The sequence below is a fragment of the Tamandua tetradactyla genome, chromosome 6 (assembly GCF_023851605.1).
Source record: "Tamandua tetradactyla isolate mTamTet1 chromosome 6, mTamTet1.pri, whole genome shotgun sequence".
NCBI classification, from domain to species: Eukaryota; Metazoa; Chordata; class Mammalia; order Pilosa; family Myrmecophagidae; genus Tamandua; species Tamandua tetradactyla.
Genome location: NC_135332.1, coordinates 78,754,181 through 78,775,535, shown reverse-complemented (window position 1 = coordinate 78,775,535; position 21,355 = coordinate 78,754,181). Strand labels below are relative to the sequence as shown.

The window sequence follows — 21,355 nt, the reverse complement described above, 5'->3', positions numbered from 1 at the left end:
CACCTCCAGTTGTAAGATTCATAAGATATCTCCCAACATTTTCCTCTAACTGTTTTATGGTCTTAGACCTAATGTTTAGATCTTTGATCCATTTTGAGTTAACTTTTGTATAAGGTGTGAGATGCAGGTCTTCTTTCATTCTTTTACATATGGATATCCAGTTCTCTAGACACAATTTATTGAAGAGACTGTTCTGTCCCAGGTGAGTTGGCTTGACTGCCTTATCAAAGATCAAATGTCCATAGATGAGAGGGTCTATATCTGAGCACTCTATTCGATTCCATTGGTCGATATATCTATCTTTATGCCAATACCATGCTGTTTTGACCACTGTGGCTTCATAATATGCCTTAAAGTCTGGCATCGCGAGACCTCCAGCTTCATTTTTTTTCCTCAAGATGTTTTTAGCAATTCGGGGCACCCTGCCCTTCCAGATAAATTTGCTTATTGGTTTTTCTAACTCTGAAAAATAAGTTGTTGGGATTTTGATTGGTATTGCATTGAATCTGTAGATCACTTTAGGTAGGATTGACATCTTAATTATACTTAGTCTTCTAATCCATGAACACGGTATGCCCTTCCATCTATTTAGGTCTTCTGTGATTTCTTTTAGCAGTTTTTTGTAGTTTTCTTTATATAGATTTTTTGTCTCTTTGGTTAAATTTATTCCTAGGTATTTTATTCTTTTAGTTGCAATTGTAAATGGGATTCGTTTCTTGATTTCCCCCTCAGCTTGTTCATTACCAGTGTATAGAAAAGCTACAGATTTTTGAATGTTGATCTTGTAGCCTGCTACTTTGCTGTACTCATTTATTAGCTCTAGTAGTTTTGTTGTGGATTTTTCCGGGTTTTCGACGTATAGTATCATATCGTCTGCAGTGATAGTTTTACTTCTTCCTTTCCAATTTTGATGCCTTGTATTGCTTTTTCTTGTCTAACTGCTTTGGCTAGAACTTCTAACACAATGTTGAATAATAGTGGTGATAGTGGACATCCTTGTCTTGTTCCTGATCTTAGGGGGAAAGTTTTCAATTTTTCCCCATTGAGGATGATATTAGCTGTGGGTTTTTCATATATTCCCTCTATCATTTTAAGGAAGTTCCCTTGTATTCCTATCTTTTGAAGTGTTTGCAACAGGAAAGGATGTTGAATTTTGTCAAATGCCTTCTCTGCATCAATTGAGATGATCATGTGATTTTTCTGCTTTGATTTGTTGATGTGGTGTATTACATTAATTGATTTTCTTATGTTGAACCATCCTTGCATACCTGGGATGAATCCTACTTGGTCATGATGTATAATTCTTTTAATGTGTTGTTGGATACGATTTGCTAGAATTTTATTGAGGGTTTTTGCATCTATATTCATTAGAGAGATTGGTCTGTAGTTTTCTTTTTTTGTAGTATCTTTGCCTGGTTTTGGTATGAGGGTGATGTTGGCTTCATAGAATGAATTAGGTAGTTTTCCCTCCACTTCGATTTTTTTTGAAGAGTTTGAGGAGAGTTGGTACTAATTCTTTCTGGAATGTTTGATAGAATTCACATGTGAAGCCGTCTGGACCTGGACTTTTCTTTTTAGGAAGCTTTTGAATGACTAATTCAATCTCTTTACTTGTGATTGGTTTGTTGAGGTCATCTATTTCTTCTTGAGTCAAAGTTGGTTGTTCATGTCTTTCCAGGAACCCATCCATTTCATCTAAATTGTTGTATTTATTAGCGTAAAGTTGTTCATAGTATCCTGTTATTACCTCCTTTATTTCTGTGAGGTCAGTAGTTATGTCTCCTCTTCCGTTTCTGATGTTATTTATTTGCATCCTCTCTCTTCTTCTTTTTGTCAATCTTGCTAAGGGCCCATCAATCTTGTTGATTTTCTCATAGAACCAACTTCTGGTCTTATTGATTTTCTCTATTGTTTTCAATTTCATTTATTTCTGCTCTAATCTTTGTTATTTCTTTCCTTTTGCTTGCTTTGGGATTAGTTTGTTGTTCTTTCTCCAGTTCTTCCAAGTGGACAGTTAATTCCTGCATTTTTGCCTTTTCTTCTTTTCTGATATAGGCATTTAGGGCAATAAATTTCCCTCTTAGCACTGCCTTTGCTGCGTCCCATAAGTTTTGAAATGTTGTGTTTTCATTTTCATTTGCCTCGAGGTATTTGCTAATTTCTCTAGCAATTTCTTCTTTGACCCAGTCGTTGTTTAAGAGTGTGTTGTTGAGCCTCCATGTATTTGTGAATTTTCTGGCACTCTGCCTATTATTGATTTCCAACTTCATTCCTTTATGATCCGAGAAAGTGTTGTGTATGATTTCAATCTTTTTAAATTTGTTAAGACTTGCTTTGTGACCCAGCATATGGTCTATCTTTGAGAATGATCCATGAGCACTTGAAAAAAAGGTGTATCCTGATGTTGTGGGATGTAATGTCCTATAGATGTCTGTTAAGTCTAGCTCATTTATGGTAATATTCAGATTCTCTATTTCTTTATTGATCCTCTGTCTAGATGTTCTGTCCATTGATGAGAGTGGTGAATTGAAGTCTCCAACTATTATGGTATATGTGTCTATTTCCCTTTTCAGTGTTTGCAGTGTATTCCTCACGTATTTTGGGGCATTCTGGTTCGGTGCGTAAATATTTATGATTGTTATGTCTTCTTGCTTAATTGTTCCTTTTATTAGTATATAGTGTCCTTCTTTGTCTCTTTTACTGTTTTACATTTGAAGTCTAATTTGTTGGATATTAGTATAGCCACTCCTGCTCTTTTCTGGTTGTTATTTGCATGAAATATCTTTTCCCAACCTCTCACTTTCAACCTATATTTATCTTTGTGTCTAAGATGTGTTTCCTGTAGACAGCACATAGAAGGATCCTGTTTTTTAATCCATTCTGCCAGTCTATGTCTTTTGATTGGGGAATTCAGTCCATTAACATTTAGAGTTATTACTGTTTGGATAATATCTTCCTCTACCATTTTGCCTTTTGTATTATATATATCATATCTGACTTTCCTTCTTTCTACACTCTTCTCCATATCTCTCTCTTCTGTCTTTTTGTATCTGACTCTAGTGCTCCCTTTAGTATTTCTTGCAGAGCTGGTCTCTTGGTCACAAATTCTCTCAGTGATTTTTTGTCTGAGAATGTTTTAATTTCTCCCTCATTTTTGAAGGACAATTTTGCTGGATATAGGAGTCTTGGTTGGCAGTTTTTCTCTTTTAGTAACTTAAATATATCATCCCACTGTCTTCTAGCTTCCATGGTTTCTGCTGAGAAATCTACACATAGTCTTATTGGGTTTCCCTTGTATGTGATGGATTGCTTCTCTCTCGCTGCTTTCAAGATCCTCTCTTTCTCTTTGACCTCTGACATTCTAACTAATAAGTGTCTTGGGGAACGCCTATTTGGGTCTAATCTCTTTGGGGTGCGCTGCACTTCTTGGATCTGTAATTTTAGGTCTTTCATAAGAGTTGGGAAATTTTCAGTGATAATTTCTTCCATTAGTTTTTCTCCTCCTTTTCCCTTCTCTTCTCCTTCTGGGACACACACAACACGTATATTTGTGCGGTTCATATTGTCCTTGAGTTCCCTGATACCCTGTTCGAATTTTTCCATTCTTTTCCAGATAGTTTCTGTTTCTTTTTGAAATTCAGATGTTGCACCCTCCAAATCACTAATTCTATCTTCTGTCTCTTTAAATGTATCATTGTAGGTATCCATTGTTTTTTCCATCTTTTCTACTTTATCCTTCACTTCCATAAGCTCTGTGATTTGTTTTTTCAGTTTTTCTATTTCTTCTTTATGTTCAGCCCATGTCTTCTTCATGTCCTCCCTCAATTTATCGATTTCGTTTTTGAAGAGGTTTTCCATTTCTGTTCGTATATTCAGCATTAGTTGTTTCAGCTCCTGTATCTCATTTGAACTATTGGTTTGTTCCTTTGACTGGGCCATATTTTCAATTTTCTGAGCGTGATCCGTTATCTTCTGCTGGCGTCTGGGCATTTAGTCAGATTTCCCTGAGTGTTGGACCCCACAGGTTGTAAGATTTTTCTGTGAAATCTCTGGGTTCTGTTTTTCTTATCCTGCCCAGTAGGTGGCGCTCGTGGCACACATTTGTCTACGGGATCCACCAGTAAAAGTTGCTGTGGGTCCTTTAACTCTGGAAAACTCTCACCATAGGGGAGGTTTGGCAGCCGAAGCATCATGGAAGAGTGCCAGCCGGCCCGGGGGTCCGAACGCGGGGAGGGTCCCCAGCCACCGCAGCACGTGAGAGCGCCCGACCAAATTTCCTAGTCAGCCCGGGGTGCCAAGCCTGGCGGAAGGGCACCAGCTGTCGCAGCCCAGGAGAGTGCACTGTTCCCATGCTGACCGGGGAGTCACGTGTTTGGAAGGGACCCCCTGGTCACTGTTCTCCGCAGTCTGGGGATTTCTGACCCAACTCTTTCAGTTGGTCCAGGGGGCCTCGTGTGGTGGGGACACCAGCCGCCGCGGCCTGAGGGGACCGCCTGCCCAATTCTGCCAGCTGGCCTGGGAAGGGGGAAGGGAGGGACTCCGGCCGCTTGCCATCCCGCCCAGGAAAGCCCGCATCCCTCGGTGTTCTCACTGGAGATGGTTCTCCCAGACAGTCAGCCGTTCACGCTGTCCCTTTGATCTCCGTCGTGGCTCCGGGAGCTGCTCTGTATTGTCTCCACTCCCCCAGTAGCTGTTCTGGAGGAGGAAAGGTGAGGGCGGCAAGGCTGTCGAGGCTGGTGGCAGAGGAGCCGGTGAAGGCGGAAGAGGGCACCGTGGTGGTTGGAGAGCCGCCAGAGCAGGAGGGGGAAGAGGGGAGAAGGAGGGCGGGCGGGTCAGCTGCTGCGGGGCGTGGGCGCTGCGCGGCGGGCCGGCGGAGAAAGAGGGGAGAAGGAGGGTGGGCGGGTCAGCTGCTGCGGGGCATGGGCACCACGCGGCGGGCCGGCGGAGAAAGAGGGGAGAAGGAGGGCAGGCGGGTCGGCTGCTGCGGGGCGTGGGTGCCGCACGGCGTGCCGGCGGAGAAACTGTTAACCATATTTTAATAAAATACTGAGTATCTTTTCTTTTCTTATGAGTGTCTTTTTAAGTTGAATGTGTTTAGCTATGTGCTAGTGAGGAAAACAATCTGAGGCTCGCATATCAGAAGGTGTGAATGGACAAAGCTGGGGGCAACAGCTCAGATCTGTAGGGCACCTTTGAAGTCCCCCAGCCCGAGACTTTAGAACCCATCTGGGCCCTGCTGGCTAACGTCATCTCCCTTGACCAAGAGATGGGGGCCACCTGTGCTGACCCTGTTTGGGGGTGCCTACGGACCCACATTCCTGGGAAGGGGGAGATGTTGGTCCGTTCTGTGGCTGCTAAGTCCATGGGTCATTGGCCTTCCATGGCCCTGCCTGGCTTCTACAATGGGCCTGTGAACGGAAGCTGCCATCTTGGAACATGGTCTGGAAAATGGAAGGAGCGGTTCTTGCTTTGCCGGGCATGGTGCGTCCTAGGGATAAGGCAGGTGTGGAACTTAGTGCACGGGAAAGGCTCTGAGAAGGGTGACTATGTGTTATCACGCAGCACCCAGTTACTCACTCAGCACTCAGCAAGGAGTTACTGAGACCTCAGGTAAGGGCTTCGGGTTGTGCATGTCTCCCCCAGTCCCCAATATATTTCAAGGTCATTTCCTGGTGTTGAAACCTTCAGCTCTGCCTTTGGTCATTGTCCCAGTCGCCAAGCTCTGCCTTGGTTGCAGACTGTTCTTGTTTTTCCAGGGAGCTCTCTCTTTCCTCCTGCTGCCCAGTCCTGACCATTCCCTCCAGCCAGCTGTGGCCCATGGGGCCGCAAACTGCTCTGCACCAGAGGTCAGCTTGCACTGCTGCAAGTCTGTGTCTGAGACCCACCCCTGCTCATGCCCTGCTGGAGGCCAGAGAAAGTGCTAGAGTGTGAGAGTGAGCTCCAGCACCCCCACCTCCACCCCATTACTATTGACTCCCAGGGCAAAGGCTGGTGCAGCTGTGTGTGTGTGTGTCTGTGTGTGTGTGTGTGTGTGTGTGTGTGTGTGTGATTGGTGGAGCCAGGTCACACCACCAAGCCCTGGTGCTTGGCCAGCTGAGAACTCAATATTTTTCTTTTCTGGATTTTAGAAGGGCAGAACCCTTACTTTGTACCCCAAAATGTTGAGGTAAGATGCAGCAGTAACAGAAGTTTCCATCCTAGGGGGATATCTGCCTCCACTGGGCTTCCTGGGCCCAGTTCACCTTCCTTCAGCCCAGTGGATGGGCGTTTGGTTCCCCAGCAAGGGTTGTCAGAATTAGCATATGAAGATACTGGATGCCCAGTTCCATTAGAATTTTAGATAGAGAATAAATATATTTCTTTAGTATAAGTATATCCTACTTATACTTATACTAAAAAATTATTTTTTTAGTATAAGTATATACCTATACTAAAAAATTATTGTTTATCTGAAAGTCTCATGGAGCTGGGTAGCCTGTATTTTCCCTGGAAGCCCCAGCCACCATCGCCACTGCCCCTGTAGGCCCAGGGCTGCTTGAGTTCTCCTCCTGCCTGGAACCTGCCCCCCTTCCCTCTTCCTGACCCACTTCCTGGGCTTTCGGCAGATGTGGAGCTCTGGGGTAGGTCCTGCCAGCCTCGCCAGGCCTTTGTCGCTGGGAATATTTGCCTCCCAGGCGGGGGACACAGGGCCTGAGAGCTACCCTACTTTGTGTTCCTCCCCATCTGGGGTGAGTCATGGCCATGATAGCTCATTCATTCATTCAGAAACTACTTATTTCAAAAGCATCTCCTGCCAGCTTTTTATTTTTCAAACATTTTCTTTGTGGTATTTTTCTATAGTTATTCAAGCAGTTGTCTGTGTTTATGAATGACTCTGTTTTTTTTTATGCTCTCTGCCTTTCCCCCCAGTGCTTTCAGGACTCTTTGGGGAGCGTGGAGGTGATGTAGGCCATGTAGCCGCTGCCTCCCAGCACCCCCCGACAGGAGGCTCCATCCCACGCCTGCTGCACAGAGGCCCTGATGTCCAGTATCCTCAGCTGCGTGTCCCCACATGCACTCTCCAGGGTGCGGGCTTGGTCCTCCCGGGGAGACGCGGGCCCACCAAGGGGCAGTGCCCAGGCTGGAGGGAATGCAGTAGCCGGCAGGGCCCGCGTAGAACCCAAGCTCCCCAAGGCCTCTGGGTTGTGTGTCTACCCATGGCCAAGTCATCTAGGCCAGCTCCCCATGGGGCCTGCAGCCGTGCCCCGGACCCCTCCAGCAGCTCCAACGCATGCACTAGGGCTGGGCCACGGCCCAGAGACCACACGGCCATAGACATGGCATAGTCTCTCTGCCCTCCAGGGCTTCGAGGCAGGCAGGGGATGTCATTTCTCACTGGATGGCCAGAGGGAGACCCTCAGAGGTGTCATGCCAGAGGCAGGGGAGCTGTGGTGCCTGAGGGCTGCAGTGTCCTCATGGACTGGAGGGGACTGGCTGTGACATCTTCCCTGAGCGGCCCGCTGTGGCCACACTGGGAGCCCAAGTCCCAAGTGCACCATCCCCTAAGCAGCAGATGCCGGCTGGGGTCGGCCTGAGCGGGGCAGAGGGGGACTCAGTGGTCGCTGACCTTGGCTGCTGACCTGGAGGCCCTGAACACTGTTCTAAGGCAAGGCCTGCCCAGTCCCACCCTCAGAGCACACGCCAGGTGGACGCGACCTCGGGGCCCTGGTGGCAGCAGCCCCTGGCCTGCAGCCAGCTTGCCCGTGGGCAGCTGGCCTGCACTGAGGGCAAGGCGGGTGCAGGCCTGGAAAGCCCCTGGCCTTTGGCATCACACCCAGGACCCCATACCAGCACCAGAAGAGGGGACAGCCCGGCTCTGCTGCCCACGGCCTGGGGAGAGCAGAGAGGCACCCAGGTCCCAGAAGCCTGTGGCGTCCCCGCGCCCAGCTGCTTGGGAACTGCAGGGCACAGAGAGCCTGGGTGATGAGGGCCGGTGTCTTGGGCCCAGCCCATTCTGAAAACTTTCTGGGAGGCCTGAGGTGAGGTCAGGGGGAGAACTGTCGGAAAATTAACGTTTATTCCTGGGAAGTGGGATGCATGTCAGCTACCGGGGCGTATGGACAACTGGGAGAAGAAGGGGGCTTTGGGCAGCCCTGGAGGGGCCCCTTTGCGGCGACCACCAGTAGTCTGGCCTGCTCCAGGGCATTAGAGGGACAGGTGCCACCTGCAGAGCCCTGGAGAATGGATGCTGAGGACTGTGGTGCCGCAGGAAAGGGGATGGACGCTGGAGGAGGGCAGCCCCCAGGGTAGAGGGTGGTGTTTCCTGAAAGTCAGGAAGATTCAACAAGGCTGGGTCAGACAGAGGCACGTGGCCAAGGGTGACCTGGAGGTGGGGAGCAGGGGCAAGGATGGAGGGCCACCCAGGAGGGAAGCCACCCAAGGGTGCAGTGCCTGGAGGACTTTCTCCCGTGGACCCCGGGTGGTTCGGTGAGAGATGTTAAACTCCCTCCCTGAGGGCTTGTCTTCTTCTTGGGTGTTTCCCAACCTCTCTGGACCGTCTCACACAGCTGGCCCATCTGTGTGGTGACATTCGGGGAGAAGCGAGGTTGATGTCTCTGAGGGGAGGTGAGCCCTGCTCCCCTCACCCACCCCTGCCCGGGTCCAGGATGTGATCAGTGACACAGAGAGGGGTGGGCCCAGGGGCAGTGGACAGCAGTGGACAGCAGTGGACATTGCTTACTAGGAGAGATGTTCCCCTTTATATCCCGGCACCTAGACAGAAGTCAGCTCAAAGCCATGATGCAATAGATGCTTGGTGACACTCTGTGGGATATTTTTGTCAAAGGTATATAAATGGCCAAAAAGCAAGCGAAAAATGCTTAAAATCACTAGTCATCAGAGAAATGCATATTTAAAACACAACACGATACTGCTAGAACCACTACAATGACTGTAGTTAAAAAGATGGATGATGCCAGCTGCTGGCAGGCGTGGGGAGAAACTGGAACTCCTGGCCATTGCTGCTGGGAATGAAAAATGGCACATTCACTTTGAAAAGTGTATGGTATATAGTTAAACATATTCTCACCACATTATCTTAGTTTGCCAGTTTGCTATGACAAATAACACACAGTGGGTTAGTTTAAACAACAAGCACTCATAGGCTCAGGGCTCCAAGGCTAAAAGACTTCCCAAATCAAGAGATTGGCAGGGTTTGTTTTTTCTGGAGTTGGGAGCATTCTTACAGTTGCTGGCAAACCTTGGGCTTCCATGGCTGGCATCTCTGCCTCCCACCACATGACAATATGCTTTCCTTTCTGGCTTCTATGACTTCTGGGTTCTCTTTATAAGGCCAATAATATGGATTAAGGTCCCACCCTGATTCAGCTGGCCACACCTTAACAAAAATAACATCTTCAAAAGGTCCTATTTATGATGAATTCATACCCCCAGCAATGAAGATTAAAATTAAGAATATGTATTTGTTGGGGGACATAATTCAACCTACTCTATCATACAACCCAGTAGTAGAAGTAGACTCCTAGGTATTTATCAAAGAAAAATGGATTTATATCCACAGAAAGATTTGTATGTGAATGCTCATAGTGGCATTATTCATACATAATCAAAAGTGAAAGCAATCGAAATGTCCATCAACAGGGAAAGGGATAAACAAATTGTGGTATATACATGCAGGGCATATTTATATGTTACAAAAAAGAATGACATATTGATACATGTAACAACATGGGCGAGTCTTAAAAACATTACGATAAAAGAAAGTATCAAACACAAAAGCTATGCACTGTTTTATTCGATTTATATGAAATTCTAGAAAAGGCAAAATTACAATGAAAAAAAAATTCATCAGGGGTTGCCTGGGGCTCAAGGTGGGGAGGGGACAGGCCTCAAAGGGGCAGGAGGAAACTTCTTAGGGTGCAGGAACTGTTTCCTACCTTGATTGTGGTGGTGGCTATCTGATTGAATATAATTACCAGAAGGTAACAAAATGGGTGGATTTTATTGTACATAAATAATACTTAATATAGAATTTAAATTAAAAAAACACATCTAGATGCATCATAGTCAAACCTCTGAAACGCAATGGCAAAAATAATATCTTGGAGGCAGCCAAAGAAAAAAAAAGTAACTTCATAGACAGAATACAGTCAGAATTACAGCAGATTTCCTGTCTGAAACTATGCAAACCAGAAGCCAGTGTAGCAACAGCTTCAAAGTACTGAAAAAAAAAAACAAAAAATTATTTCTATCCAGAATTCTACATCCAGTGAAACTGTCTTTTAAGTGGAAAGGTGCGATAAAGACTTTGCCAGACAAACGGTGAGAGCACTCATTGCCAGCAGCTGCGCTGAAAGAAAAATAAGAAGTTCCTCAGACAGGAGTGCGGTGTACCAGATGGAAGTTTGGATCTACACAAAGAATGAAGGACTTTCAAAATGGCAGAAGTGAAGGTAAATAAAAAGTTATTAAGGCATCCATTCGAAGAACTAGAAACAGACCATAACGCTTCCAAGGTGCTAGAAGGATTTGGCGGTGAGCCTGCGAATGGCAGACGAGGCCCGCAGGGCCGACCACGGACACCTGCCGGAGCACAGCGGCACGGCTCCGCAGGGTGGGAGGCCACGAGGCGTCACTGTGCACGCCGTGACACAGCCTCACCTGGCTGGGATGGGGGTCGGCTGGGCAGGTGCGCTGTCGTCCTGTTTTACAGGACCATTAACGGGGTCTCAGAGCACACAAGGGCCTTGCCCAGTAAAGCCATAATCAGTAACAGGTGGAAACGGCGTTTCCCATTTCTTGTCTTTTGAGATAACACGCCCACCCCCCACCCCTCCCGCAAAGAATCAAAGCCGAGGAGAGCCTCGGAACTTTGGGAAACCACCCGCCCAAATGTTGGCGCCTAGGTCGCCGTCACGCAGCGCTCGGGCCCCCGGGAACGCGGGGAGCGCTCGCTCTGCGTCCTGGCCGAAATGGGACGGCGGCCCGGGGCCGCAGACCCGCCTCCTACCTTGGCGGGGCGGGGCGGCGGTGGGCGGGGCGGCGCGTCCGTTGCTAAGGCCGCGCTGCCCTAGCGACAGAACGCCCGGCGTCCTCCGCGCAGGCGCCGTGGCGTGCGGCGGTGCACTGTGGGATGGGACCCCGCGGCGGCCGGCCGGGGCGGCTTGGCAGCGCGGCGGGGGCCGGACCGGGCCGGCTGAGGGGCGTGGGGCGCCGCCATGAACGCGGCGGTGGTGAGGCGCCCGCAGGAGGCGCTGGGGAAGGTGATTCGGCGGCGGCCGCTGACGGAGAAGCTGCTGAGCAAGCCCCCCTCCCGCTACCTGCACGACATTATCACCGAGGTGGGCGCGGGAGTTTGGGGCCCGGGATCGGGGCCGGGCCGCGGGGGATCGAAGTCCGGCCGGGGCCTGGGCCGGGCACCAGTGGGCATGTGGCCTGCGATGCGTGCGGGGGGCCGGGGCCGGGCCCGGGGTCGGGGTCGGTGCGGGGGTCGGGGCCGGGGTCCGGGTCGGGGCCAATGTCGTGGTGTCGGGGTCGGTGCGGGGACCGGGGCCGGGGCCGGGGCCTGGGTTGCGGTCGCGGCGGGCGGCGCGCGGGCCTCGCGATGCTGTGCGCGGCCCTGGACCTGCAGCCCGAGGGGCGAGCGCTGGGCTCGACCTGTTAGTCGGGGAGGCCCTGGCCCTGCCCCTGCCCTCCAGGTCTCTCCCACCCTCCTGTGCCGTCTCCAGGGAGAGCGCGGGCGCCCCAGGCCCGGCCTTTCCAGGCCACCCATGTGTCTCGTCGGAGCGCCTTGCGTTCTGCTCGGCAGAGCCCCTGCTGTGACTTTTCCCTCCAACCGGGGCGCGGCCCTGTGTGCTCCCCTCGGTTACTACCGAGGCCTCGCGTGTGGAAGGGTCCCAGGAAATCCTGGGAGAACGGAATCCTTCCTTCTGTTTCCCTCCCTTTTTTCTTCCGCCTAGTTTCACGGCCCATTGCAGAGAGGGCACCACATTTTGGATGCTTAGTCAGTACCTGTTGGAGGTAGTTGTAGGGGGACTTGAATGTTAGTATTTGTTGATGGTTCGCACGGGACGATTTAAGTTGAGATTGGGTGTCTGTGTAACTTCCCCCCACTGGATTTTGAATTCCTGGATGGCAGAGACTGTGATTTGTTTGTCTGGGTGACCTGCCCTGGGTAAGGTACATAGAAGCTGCCCCACAACATTCACTTGTGGAATGGAGTTGCCGGGGCTCCTGCATCTCTCCAGAGTGTGTTTGCAGAGGGTGCTGCCTCTCCATGGTGCGCTGAGGGACGTGGGGTGTTCTGTGGGAAAGGGAATCGGTTGTCTCCAGGGCTACGTCATCTGGCCTGATGTTGGGCCCACACTTAATTTTTCTCACTCTTTTCAACAGGCTGGTTGCTTTACCCTTCTATACATTTTTCTTTACCTGTCCTCCCTTAGCTTATAATGTGTACACTCCTGGGATGTCTCGGGGGTGAACATCCTACTTGTGCTGAAAAACTCTCAAAGCCTCCCCAAATCCCAAGTGTGGTCTTACCTGGTCTGCTCATCCCCCTAGCTGGGCCAGTACTTCCAGTGCATCCTGGACAGTGTTTGGGGAAGGCACAAGCTGCAAGGAGAGCCTGCTGGGGGCTGCTATGCCCTCGTGGTCAGCACAGGGACCACCCCGTGAAGTCAGCAGGTGTCATCCCCTCATTGCTGGGGGACAGGTCAGAGTGGTCAGGACGTGAGCCTGGCTGACCTCCACTCTGTAGGGACTTCTCCTTTTAACTTTTATTTTCTGCATTAGTCCTGACCCCCTACCCCCACCCCACCAAAATGTGGCCAGAGAATGGAGGTGGAGAGAGTAGGCCTCGGACTTACCCTGCTTCTAGGGCACTTAGCCTCTTTCTGGAAAGGGGTCCAAATGGGAAAGGGAAGAGGACAGTTCAAGCAGGAAGGGACTTGGTTCCGTAGGCACATCGTGTAGAAGAGGATATACGTTCCAAATCAGCAGTGGCTGCCCTGCTTTTTCTTTTAAAGATTTTTGCTAATCTAATGCCAAAATTAATTTCTCCACCTATGTGAAGATAACCATTTAGTTGTCATCTATTTGATAAAGAAGTTAGAATGATTGACATATTGGAAAGCATTTTCAGGTAATAGCTAAAAAGCCTCCTATGAAAATTCTTCACTGTTTGCATATTGTATTCAAGTCACTATATTAATTTTTAGCTACAGCTAAACGCACTCTCTCTCTTTCATAAAGCTAAGTGTTGATCTTCTGACATGACAATCTCTCATAGTTCACAATTGTTGCTCCTACTTTTAACTATCAGCAAACTGAGAAAACTTCAAAAGGGACTGGATGAAAATATTCTGGGAATATTAAATCCAGAACGGTTCCACTTGCCTGTTAAAAAAAGCAATAACATTACTCTGAAGTAGTCTGATGTGAAGTGAAAACCTGTATCTTTATTAATAGGTGACAATGCAAAGTTAATATTTGTAGCTTGATCGCAGAGAAGGAGCCAGACATTAGAATGGGAGTATCGTTTTTTGTTTTTTAAAAAGTCTTAAAGTAGTGAATGCAGTGTATAGCTGACCTGGGACACATGCGTACGTAGGCATGCTTGTCCTCATTGCATGTGATACAGTCTGTTTTTGCTGTTCTGTACATGTAAGAGGCCATCTGTTTGGGTCCTTTTGTGCTTTAGAACCTTCCAGGACTCCTTGGGGCTAAATTTCATGTTCCCGACCAGCTCCGAGGGCCATCCTGGTTAGGCCCCCAGCCAATCCCCCTGGCCTCAGCCTCCTGCCAGCCAAATTTCTTTGACCCTTTGGACAGGCTGGACCTGGCGGGGATTTTCTTTCATCCAGCCCAGGCTTCCTAAGTGCCCCTCCCGCCTTTTCCCTTCCTGTGGAAGCCTTCGGGTCTCAGTATAGACTTGGGGCCCCGAGGTACCTGCCTGCCCTCTCCTTGGTTCAGATTTGGCATTGCTCCCGTGTGCTTCCTGGGAAGCAGAGCCCGCGTCTCAGGAGAGCAGGCATTTGTGATGAGTGTCTGCATTTCCTTGCAGGGAGGCTCTAAGTTCCGTGAGGGCCGGGCTGGGATCTGGCTGGCTCCTGGCTGGCTCAGCACCCCACACAGGGATGACCCTCAAATGTTTGTCCACTAAGTGAATGGTGCCAAGTCCTGGGGCCAGTGGGGTCAGAGAGTTACACATTGTGGAGTCTAGCAGACAAGGCCATGAAGAGGCCATTCCCTGGAGGGTTGGCAATAGACTCTCCTGAGGTTTTTTTTTTTTTAAATATTTTAAATATTTTTGTTGAGTATTATCCACACACTCTCCTGAGCTTTTTTTATGTTTCTTTTTTTGTTGTTATTGTGGTAACATATGTATAACATAAAATTTCCAGTTTTAACCACTTTCAAAGCATACAATTCAGAGGTATGAATCACATTTCAATGTTAGGCTACCAGCACCACCATCCAAACTTGTTTCCCCTCTTCCCTTCCCCTCATAACCTTTGCTTCCAGGGATCTGCATATTCTAGTTATGTTATAAAGTGAAGTCACGTAGTATTTGTCCTTTTGTATCTGGCTAATTTCACTCAACATGATATATTCCAAGTCCTAGCATGTGTCTTTTAATCTTTTATTTACTCCCTCCCCTATTATGTTTTTCTTTATCTTTCTTAATGATCGCTTTATCTTTGGAAGGTGATTAGAATAACTGGCTTCATGAAGGGCCTCTACACAGATGCTGAGATGAAGTCTGATAATGCAAAAGTAGGTCGCAGTGGGAAATCCTCCTTCCCCAGTCCTGGTCCGCCTGATTAGGTGTTTTTACAGACTCAGTACTGCAGTGTTTCTTATTTTTATGCTGATACAGGGTTGGAACATAAGATCAAATTCGCCAGCCCACACATACCCTTTCTCATTTCATTTTCTCATTTGTGGCAACTGCATGTCATGCTTATTTTATCTACTGAGAAATGAAATTTGCATTAATGAATTATTTTTGTTTTGTTATTAAGAGTCAGTATTTCTTTCATACATCCCCAAATAACTTTTGCTATGACCAGGGAATTTTTAAAGTATTTTAATATTTGTGCTTTAAATGGAAACATTTCAGGATAAAGATGCAAAAATTGACTTTCTTCAGAAAGCCATCGATGTGGTCATAATGGTTTCAGGAGAACCACTGTCTGCCAAACCCACCCGGATTGTGGCTGGGCATGAGCCGGAAAGAACAAATGAGCTGCTCCAACTCATTGGAAAATGCTGTGTCAACAAGGTAACACCGCAGTTTGGGAATCTTAAACCTGCCTGGGCCGATAGCAAGAAGTAGAGGCTGAATCCCTTACTGCAACAGGGGGTGTTTGAGGGGGAGCCTTTGGTAGTGTCTCCTGAATCCAGCCTGGATCCAAACCTGGGGAAAAGTGTGCTCTGCACTGTGGAGTGTCAGAGCTGCAGGAGAGGCGATTTTAATGCTGTGTAAACAGAACACACACTGATGTGTTCTGTACCACGCACACACCCTTTAAATGGGAAACAGGGATGCCCGGGGTGGCTGCTCTCAAGACAAGGAACTCCAGGTGTGCACCCCAACTCCTAGGACCCTGCCCTACTCCTCATAGGACAAGGAGCTGCCAGGAGCTGCTTCTCTTCTTCCCTGGGGCTCGTAGGACATCCTGGTGCCTTCCCGTCCTCTGGCACCTGGTTCCCTCACTGTTGTCTTCCATCTCTCCTCCTCTCCTCCTCCCTTCCTCACTTTCTTGGTAGAAGAGTTCTGTTGTTTTCAGAGAAATACAGTTTCAATTGTGCAGGGACTGCATTTGCTTCTTCCTGAGATCCTCACCTCGTGCTGGGGCTTGGGTTGCCAGGTCTCAGGCCTCTCAGTAGCTCAAACCTTGGCTTCTCTGTAGGTCCAGCCTTGGCCTCTGTGTCAGTTTGAAAGTATTCTGTACCCCAGAAAAGCCATGTTTTAATCCTGATATAATCTTGTAGGAGCAGATATTTCTTTTAATCCTGATTCAATACTCTAGGTTGGAAACTTTTGAGTAGATTATCTCCACGAAGGATGTGACATGCCCAATTGTGGGTGTGACTTTTTGATTAGATGGGGATGTGACTCCACCCATTCCAAGTGGGTCTCGATTTGTTTGCTAGAGTCTTTAAAAGGGGAAGCATTTTGGAAAAACCTCAGAAATGACAGAGCTGACAGAAACTTCAGAGCAGAGCTGAACTGACACAGATACCAACACTTGGAAAACAGAGACATGGATGTCTGGAGATGCTTGGAGCCCTGCACATGTTGCCACAAGATGTTAAGCAAGCCAGAGCCTAGAGAGAGCCAAAGGAAGCCTAGAGATGAAAGCCAGCCCCAGAGAAGCAAAGTGAAGCACCTTCGCAGAAACAGAGACTGAAAGCAACAGAGCACAGGAGAAAGGAACCAGCAGATGCCAGCCACGTGACTTCCCAGCTGGTAGAGGTGTTCCTGACCCATTGTTCTTCCTTGAATTAAGGTGTCTATTCCTGGATGCCTTAGTTTAGACGTTTTATAATCTCAGAACCGTGAACTTGTAACTTATTAAATTCCTCCCCTTTTTTAAAACTTTTTAATTGTATAATATAGTATATATACAAATGAAAGAAAAAAAAAAGCAATAGTTTTCAAAGCACTGTTGAACAAGTAGTTACAGGACAGATCCCAGAGTTTGTCATGGGCTTCCATACTACCCTCTCAGATTTCTCCTAGCTGCTCCAGAATTTAGGAAGCTAGAAGGAATAAATATTTCTTTATCATCATATTCAACTTTTTTTTCTTTTTTGTGAAAAATAACATGTACAAAAAAGCAATAAATTTCAAAGCACAGTACAACAATTAGTTGTAGAACAGATTTTAGAGTTTGGTATGGGTTACAATTCAACAATTTTAGGTTTTTAATTCTTGTTGCTCCAAGATATTGGTGACTAAAAGAAATATCAGTTTAATGATTCAGCAATCATATTCGTTTGCTAAACCGTACCTTCTCTGTAGAACTCCACCATTACTTTTGATCTTTCTATCCAATTCTTTTGGAGTATTTGGGCTGCAGCTGTTCTAACTTTTTCATTTTGGTAGGGGTTCCAATAATATGAGTTTTGGGGGATGGAATTAGCTGATGTTCTAGAGAGGTTGGGCCTTCTAGGTTTCAGGACTTATCTGATCCAAGGACCTACCTGGAGGATTTAGGTTTCTGGAAAGTTGCCCTAGTGCATGGAACCTTTGTAGGATTGCCCTAGATGTTCTTTAGGATTGGCTGGAATGGTTTTGATTGGGGTTTGGCAAGTTATGATAGGTAGCAATGTCTAACTGAAGCTTGGATAAGAGGGACCTCCAGAGAGCCTCTTGGTTCTGTTTGAACTCTCTCAACCACTGATACTTTATTAGTTATACTTCTTTTCCCCCTTTTGGTCAGGATGGAATTGTTGATCCCCTGGTGCCAGGGCCAGACCCATCGCTGAGAGTCATCTCCCATGCCGCAAGGGAGACTTTCACCCCTGGATGTCAAGTCTCATGTAGGGGGCAGGGCAATGATTTCACTTACAGAGTTGGGCTTAGAGAGAGTGTGGCCACTCTGAACAACAACAGAGGTCTTCCAGAAGTAACTCTTAGGCATATCTATAAGTAGGCTAAGCTTCTCTGCTACTGTTCTAGTTTGCTAGCTGCTGGAATGCAATATACCAGAAATAGAATGGCTTTTGTTCTAGTTTGCTAGCTGCCGGAATGCAACACACCAAAGATGGATTGGTTTTTAATAAAAGGGGATTTATTTTGTTAGTTCTTCAGAGGAAAGGCAGCTAACTTTCCACTGAGGTTCTTTCTTACGTGGAAGGCACAGGATGGTCTCTGCTGGTCTTCTCTCCAGGCGCCTGGGTTCCAACAACTTTCCCCAGGGTGATTCCTTTCTGCATCTCCAAAGGCCTGGGCTGAGCTGCAAGTGCTGAGATGAGGAATACCGAACTGCTTGGGCTGTGCTACCTTGTGCTCTGTCATTTAAGCACCAGCCAATTAAGTCAAACATCACTCATTGCAGCAGACATGCCTCCTAGCTGACTGCAGATGTAATTAGCAACAGATGAGGTTCACGTACCATTGGCTTATGTCTGCAGCAACAAGACTATGTATGCTCACCTGGCCAAGTTGACAACTGAACCTAACTAACACAGCTTTTAAAAAGAGAAATTTAATAAGTTGCTCATTAACAGTTCTAAGGCCAAGAAAATGTCCCAATTAAAACAAGTCTATAGAAATGTCCAATCAAAGGCATCCAGGGAAAGATACCTTGGTTCAAGAAGGCCGATGAAGTTCAGGGTCTCTCTCTCAAGTGGAAGGGCACGTGGCAAACATAAGAGTTTCTCTCTCATCTGGAAAGGCACATGGTGAACACAGTCAGGGTTTCTCTGTCAAGTGGAAGGGCACATGGTGAACATGGAGTCATCTGCTAGCTTCTACTGACTTCCTGTTTCATGAAGCTCCCCAGGAGGCATTTTCCTTTTTCATCTCCAAAGATCTCTGGTTGGTGGACTCTGCTTCTTGTGGCTATGTTGTTCTGCTCTGCTCTCTCTGCATCTCCTTCATTCTCCAAAATGTTTCCTCTTTTATGGGACTTCAGAAACTAAGCAGGACCCACCCAAATGGGTGGAGACACATCTCCCCTAATCCAGTTTAACAGCCACTCTTGATTAAATCACATCTCCGGGGAGATGATCTAATTACAGTTTCAAACATACAGTACTGAATAGGGTTTAGAAGATATGGCTGCCTTTATGAAATGGGATTAGGATTAAAGCATGGCTTTTCTAGGGTACGTCCATCATTTCAGACTAGCCCAGCTACCTACATAAGCTTCACAGGAGTAAGCTGTTCCGGTTCTGGTATATTGCATTCCAGCAGCATGCAAGTGAAAACAGCCTCTCTGTTGGTCTAGCCTTGGCCTCTCTGTGGGTCGAGCTTTGGACCTCTGATAGGTCCAGGCCTTGGCCCTTCTCTAGGCCCAGCCTTGGCCTCTCTAGGTCTGGACCAGCCTTGTTTGCCAGGAGGCTGAAGGAGAGAGGGAAGTGGATTGGCTCTCTATGGAGAGTGTGGTTAATACAGCACTTTGTGTCCCTGATGTGAGTTGGGTGGCAGGGGGTGGGGGGCTCCCCTTAGCTGTCACCACAAAGGGAAAAAGATCAGTTTCAGCCTACGTGGCACCTGTGAGGGGAGTGGACTGGGAGTGGGGTCAGTGCCCTGCCCATGTCCAACTCTCAGCCTTAGAGACTCAAAGCTGGTGTGTCCCCAGCATCCCCTCCCCTGCCTCCTTTAGGTTGTTCATCTTTTTAGAATGCAGACCTGATTGTCTTCCCTGCTGAGTCCTTTGCCAACTTCCTTTGGCCTCAGGGCCCAGCTCCCCGCAGGCTCAGAAGGCCCTGTGATTCACAACTTCTTCCTGCCATGCCAGGTTCTTCCCTCTTGTCTCTTGCCCCTGTGCCCCTCCATACCAGTTGCCATGGCCACCAAAGTCTCCTGAGCTTGTCACCTCTGTTGCTTCTTGCTTCTAGTCTCAGTGCCTGCTTGTTTCTTGGTGCCCAGGCTGCCTCCTTCCAGCTTCATTGGGCACCAGCGGGTAGTTGGTGTGGTCTTCCCTGAGCCCTGGCCCTTTGGTCCTTCCCTGTCTACTATGAGCCCTCTGTGTACCCATGGCCCCCTGGTGTCCCTTTATATGTGACGTGCCCTCAGCCTTGGCATAAGGCCTGTCCTGACCAGTCACTCCGTGCCTACATGTGAGGTGAGTGAGGTTTCTGTCTGCAGGTGCGTGGGGCCGGGGTGGCTGTCGGGTGCAGAGGAAGGAATTTTTGCATTTGATTGACCTTGAGTTAGATGGTCCCCTAAGGCCCTCTCTGTGCTGGGATTCTGTAATTCTGTCAGAAGTGTGAAATATTCTTAGAGTCGCATGGGTCAGCATTTCTTCTCTGAGCAATGCACGTAGCCACACTTGAACTGGGATTCATTTAACTTGAGTGGATTCTGCTGTTAAAGACCCTTGAAGTGCTGGAAAGTGATAGTTATCAGGAGATGCTGTGTTTTATGATAATAGAATTTTCTTTTAGTATTTTATCCTTTGAATGTCAATATGACAAGATGAAATTTAATGAACTATCTCTGAATGTTGATGTTCTTACTCGTTACATGTGCTAATCTCATTTTTCCCTTGCACTTTACCTTGCTACATTTTGATAATCAGCTCTCCAGTGAGGATGCAGTGAAGAGAGTTTTATCTGGAGAGAAGGGAGATGCCAAAGGAAAATCCTCATTGATGCCGAAATCTCAAGAGCTGGATAATAAGAATGCTAAAGAAGAGGAGTCCAGAATTCATAGAGATAAAGAGGTGAATTTCAAGTTATGTATCTCAAATGAAATAATTTCTTTCTGTATCTCAGATAAGCATATTTATCAATGATACTGCCTTTCGATTTTTTTTAGGATAGAAGAAACTCTGAAATAAAAGAGAAGTACAAGCAGAGATCAAAAACAGAAAGAAGATTTGAAAGAAGAAAGCAAACCAAGAGAAAAAGAAAGAGACAAAGAAAAGGAAAATGACAGAGATAGACATTAAGATTCTGAACGAGACAAGCACAGAGAAGGAGAGAGAGAAAAAAGTAAAGTCAGGGCCAAGCAGGAATGAGAGTGGGAGAAAGACAAGGCCAACAGAGAGTGGGAGAAGGACAAGGCCAGTAGAGAGCGGGAGAAGGACAAGGCCAGCAGAGAGCAGGAGAAGGACAAGGCCAGCAGAGAGCAGGAGAAGGACAAGGCCAGCAGAGAGCGGGAGAAGGACAAGGCCAGCAGAGAGTGGGAGAAGGACAAGGCCAGCAGAGAGCAGGAGAAGGACAAGGCCAGCAGAGAGCGGGAGAAGGACAAGGCCAGCAGAGAGCGGGAGAAGGACAAGGCCAGCAGAAAGTGGGAGAAGGACTCTGAGCGCAAAAAGGAGTGGGAAAGGAAGAACGAGGGTGGGAAAGACAAAGAGAAATTGAAAGACCGAGACAGGGAGCACGGCCATGACAAGAGAAGAGACCGAGAGAAGGACAAATGGAGAGGGAAGAACGGGGAGCATTCGAGAGCCCCTACAGGGACAAGAGCCAAGAGCGTGAGAGGTTCGAGAGAAAGGTAACAGCTTCTTTGGAAGCCTCTGCCTTTGACAGAATGGGTTGGGGCTGCTTTTCTGTAATGATTTTGTCCTTGTGATAATGGAATTAGAAAACTGGTTTTGTTTTTATGCCAATTGAAAATTTTGACAGTCTTGGTTACCCAGTATAACCCCAGATTCTCACCAGGAGTTTTAAGATG

The 21,355-nt window shown here is 47.7% G+C and overlaps 1 protein-coding gene across 7 annotated transcripts; it reads left to right on the top strand.

Moving 5' to 3' along the window:
• Positions 1-11,186: 11,186 nt before the first annotated feature.
• LOC143688449 (TRAF3-interacting protein 1-like) lies at positions 11,187-20,807 on the top strand. Of its 7 annotated transcripts, none has more exons than XR_013178030.1 (4): positions 11,187-11,339; positions 14,704-15,280; positions 20,256-20,399; positions 20,495-20,593. XR_013178030.1 is itself a non-coding variant. In XM_077166351.1 (4 exons), the coding sequence occupies exons 1-4, from the start codon at positions 11,217-11,219 to the stop codon at positions 20,609-20,611; spliced, it is 516 nt and encodes a 171-aa protein (XP_077022466.1). In that variant the 5' UTR covers positions 11,187-11,216; the 3' UTR covers positions 20,612-20,803. The 7 variants fall into 7 exon arrangements, 6 of the variants coding, with proteins under 6 accessions (XP_077022466.1, XP_077022465.1, XP_077022467.1 ...); XM_077166351.1 differs by having other exon boundaries at positions 15,149-15,280; positions 20,495-20,803; XM_077166350.1 differs by having other exon boundaries at positions 15,119-15,280; positions 20,495-20,802.
• Positions 20,808-21,355: the final 548 nt, after the last annotated feature.

Excerpts from the sequence above, each read along its gene's own strand:
- LOC143688449 (XM_077166350.1), top strand. The coding sequence starts at position 11,217 with ATGAACGCGGCGGTGGTGAGGCGCCCGCAGGAGGCGCTGGGGAAGGTG. Across the intron at positions 11,340-15,118 it reads TGCACGACATTATCACCGAG|GATAAAGATGCAAAAATTGA; the intron begins GTGGGCGCGGGA and ends GAAACATTTCAG. Across the intron at positions 15,281-20,255 it reads GAAAATGCTGTGTCAACAAG|CTCTCCAGTGAGGATGCAGT; the intron begins GTAACACCGCAG and ends TTTGATAATCAG.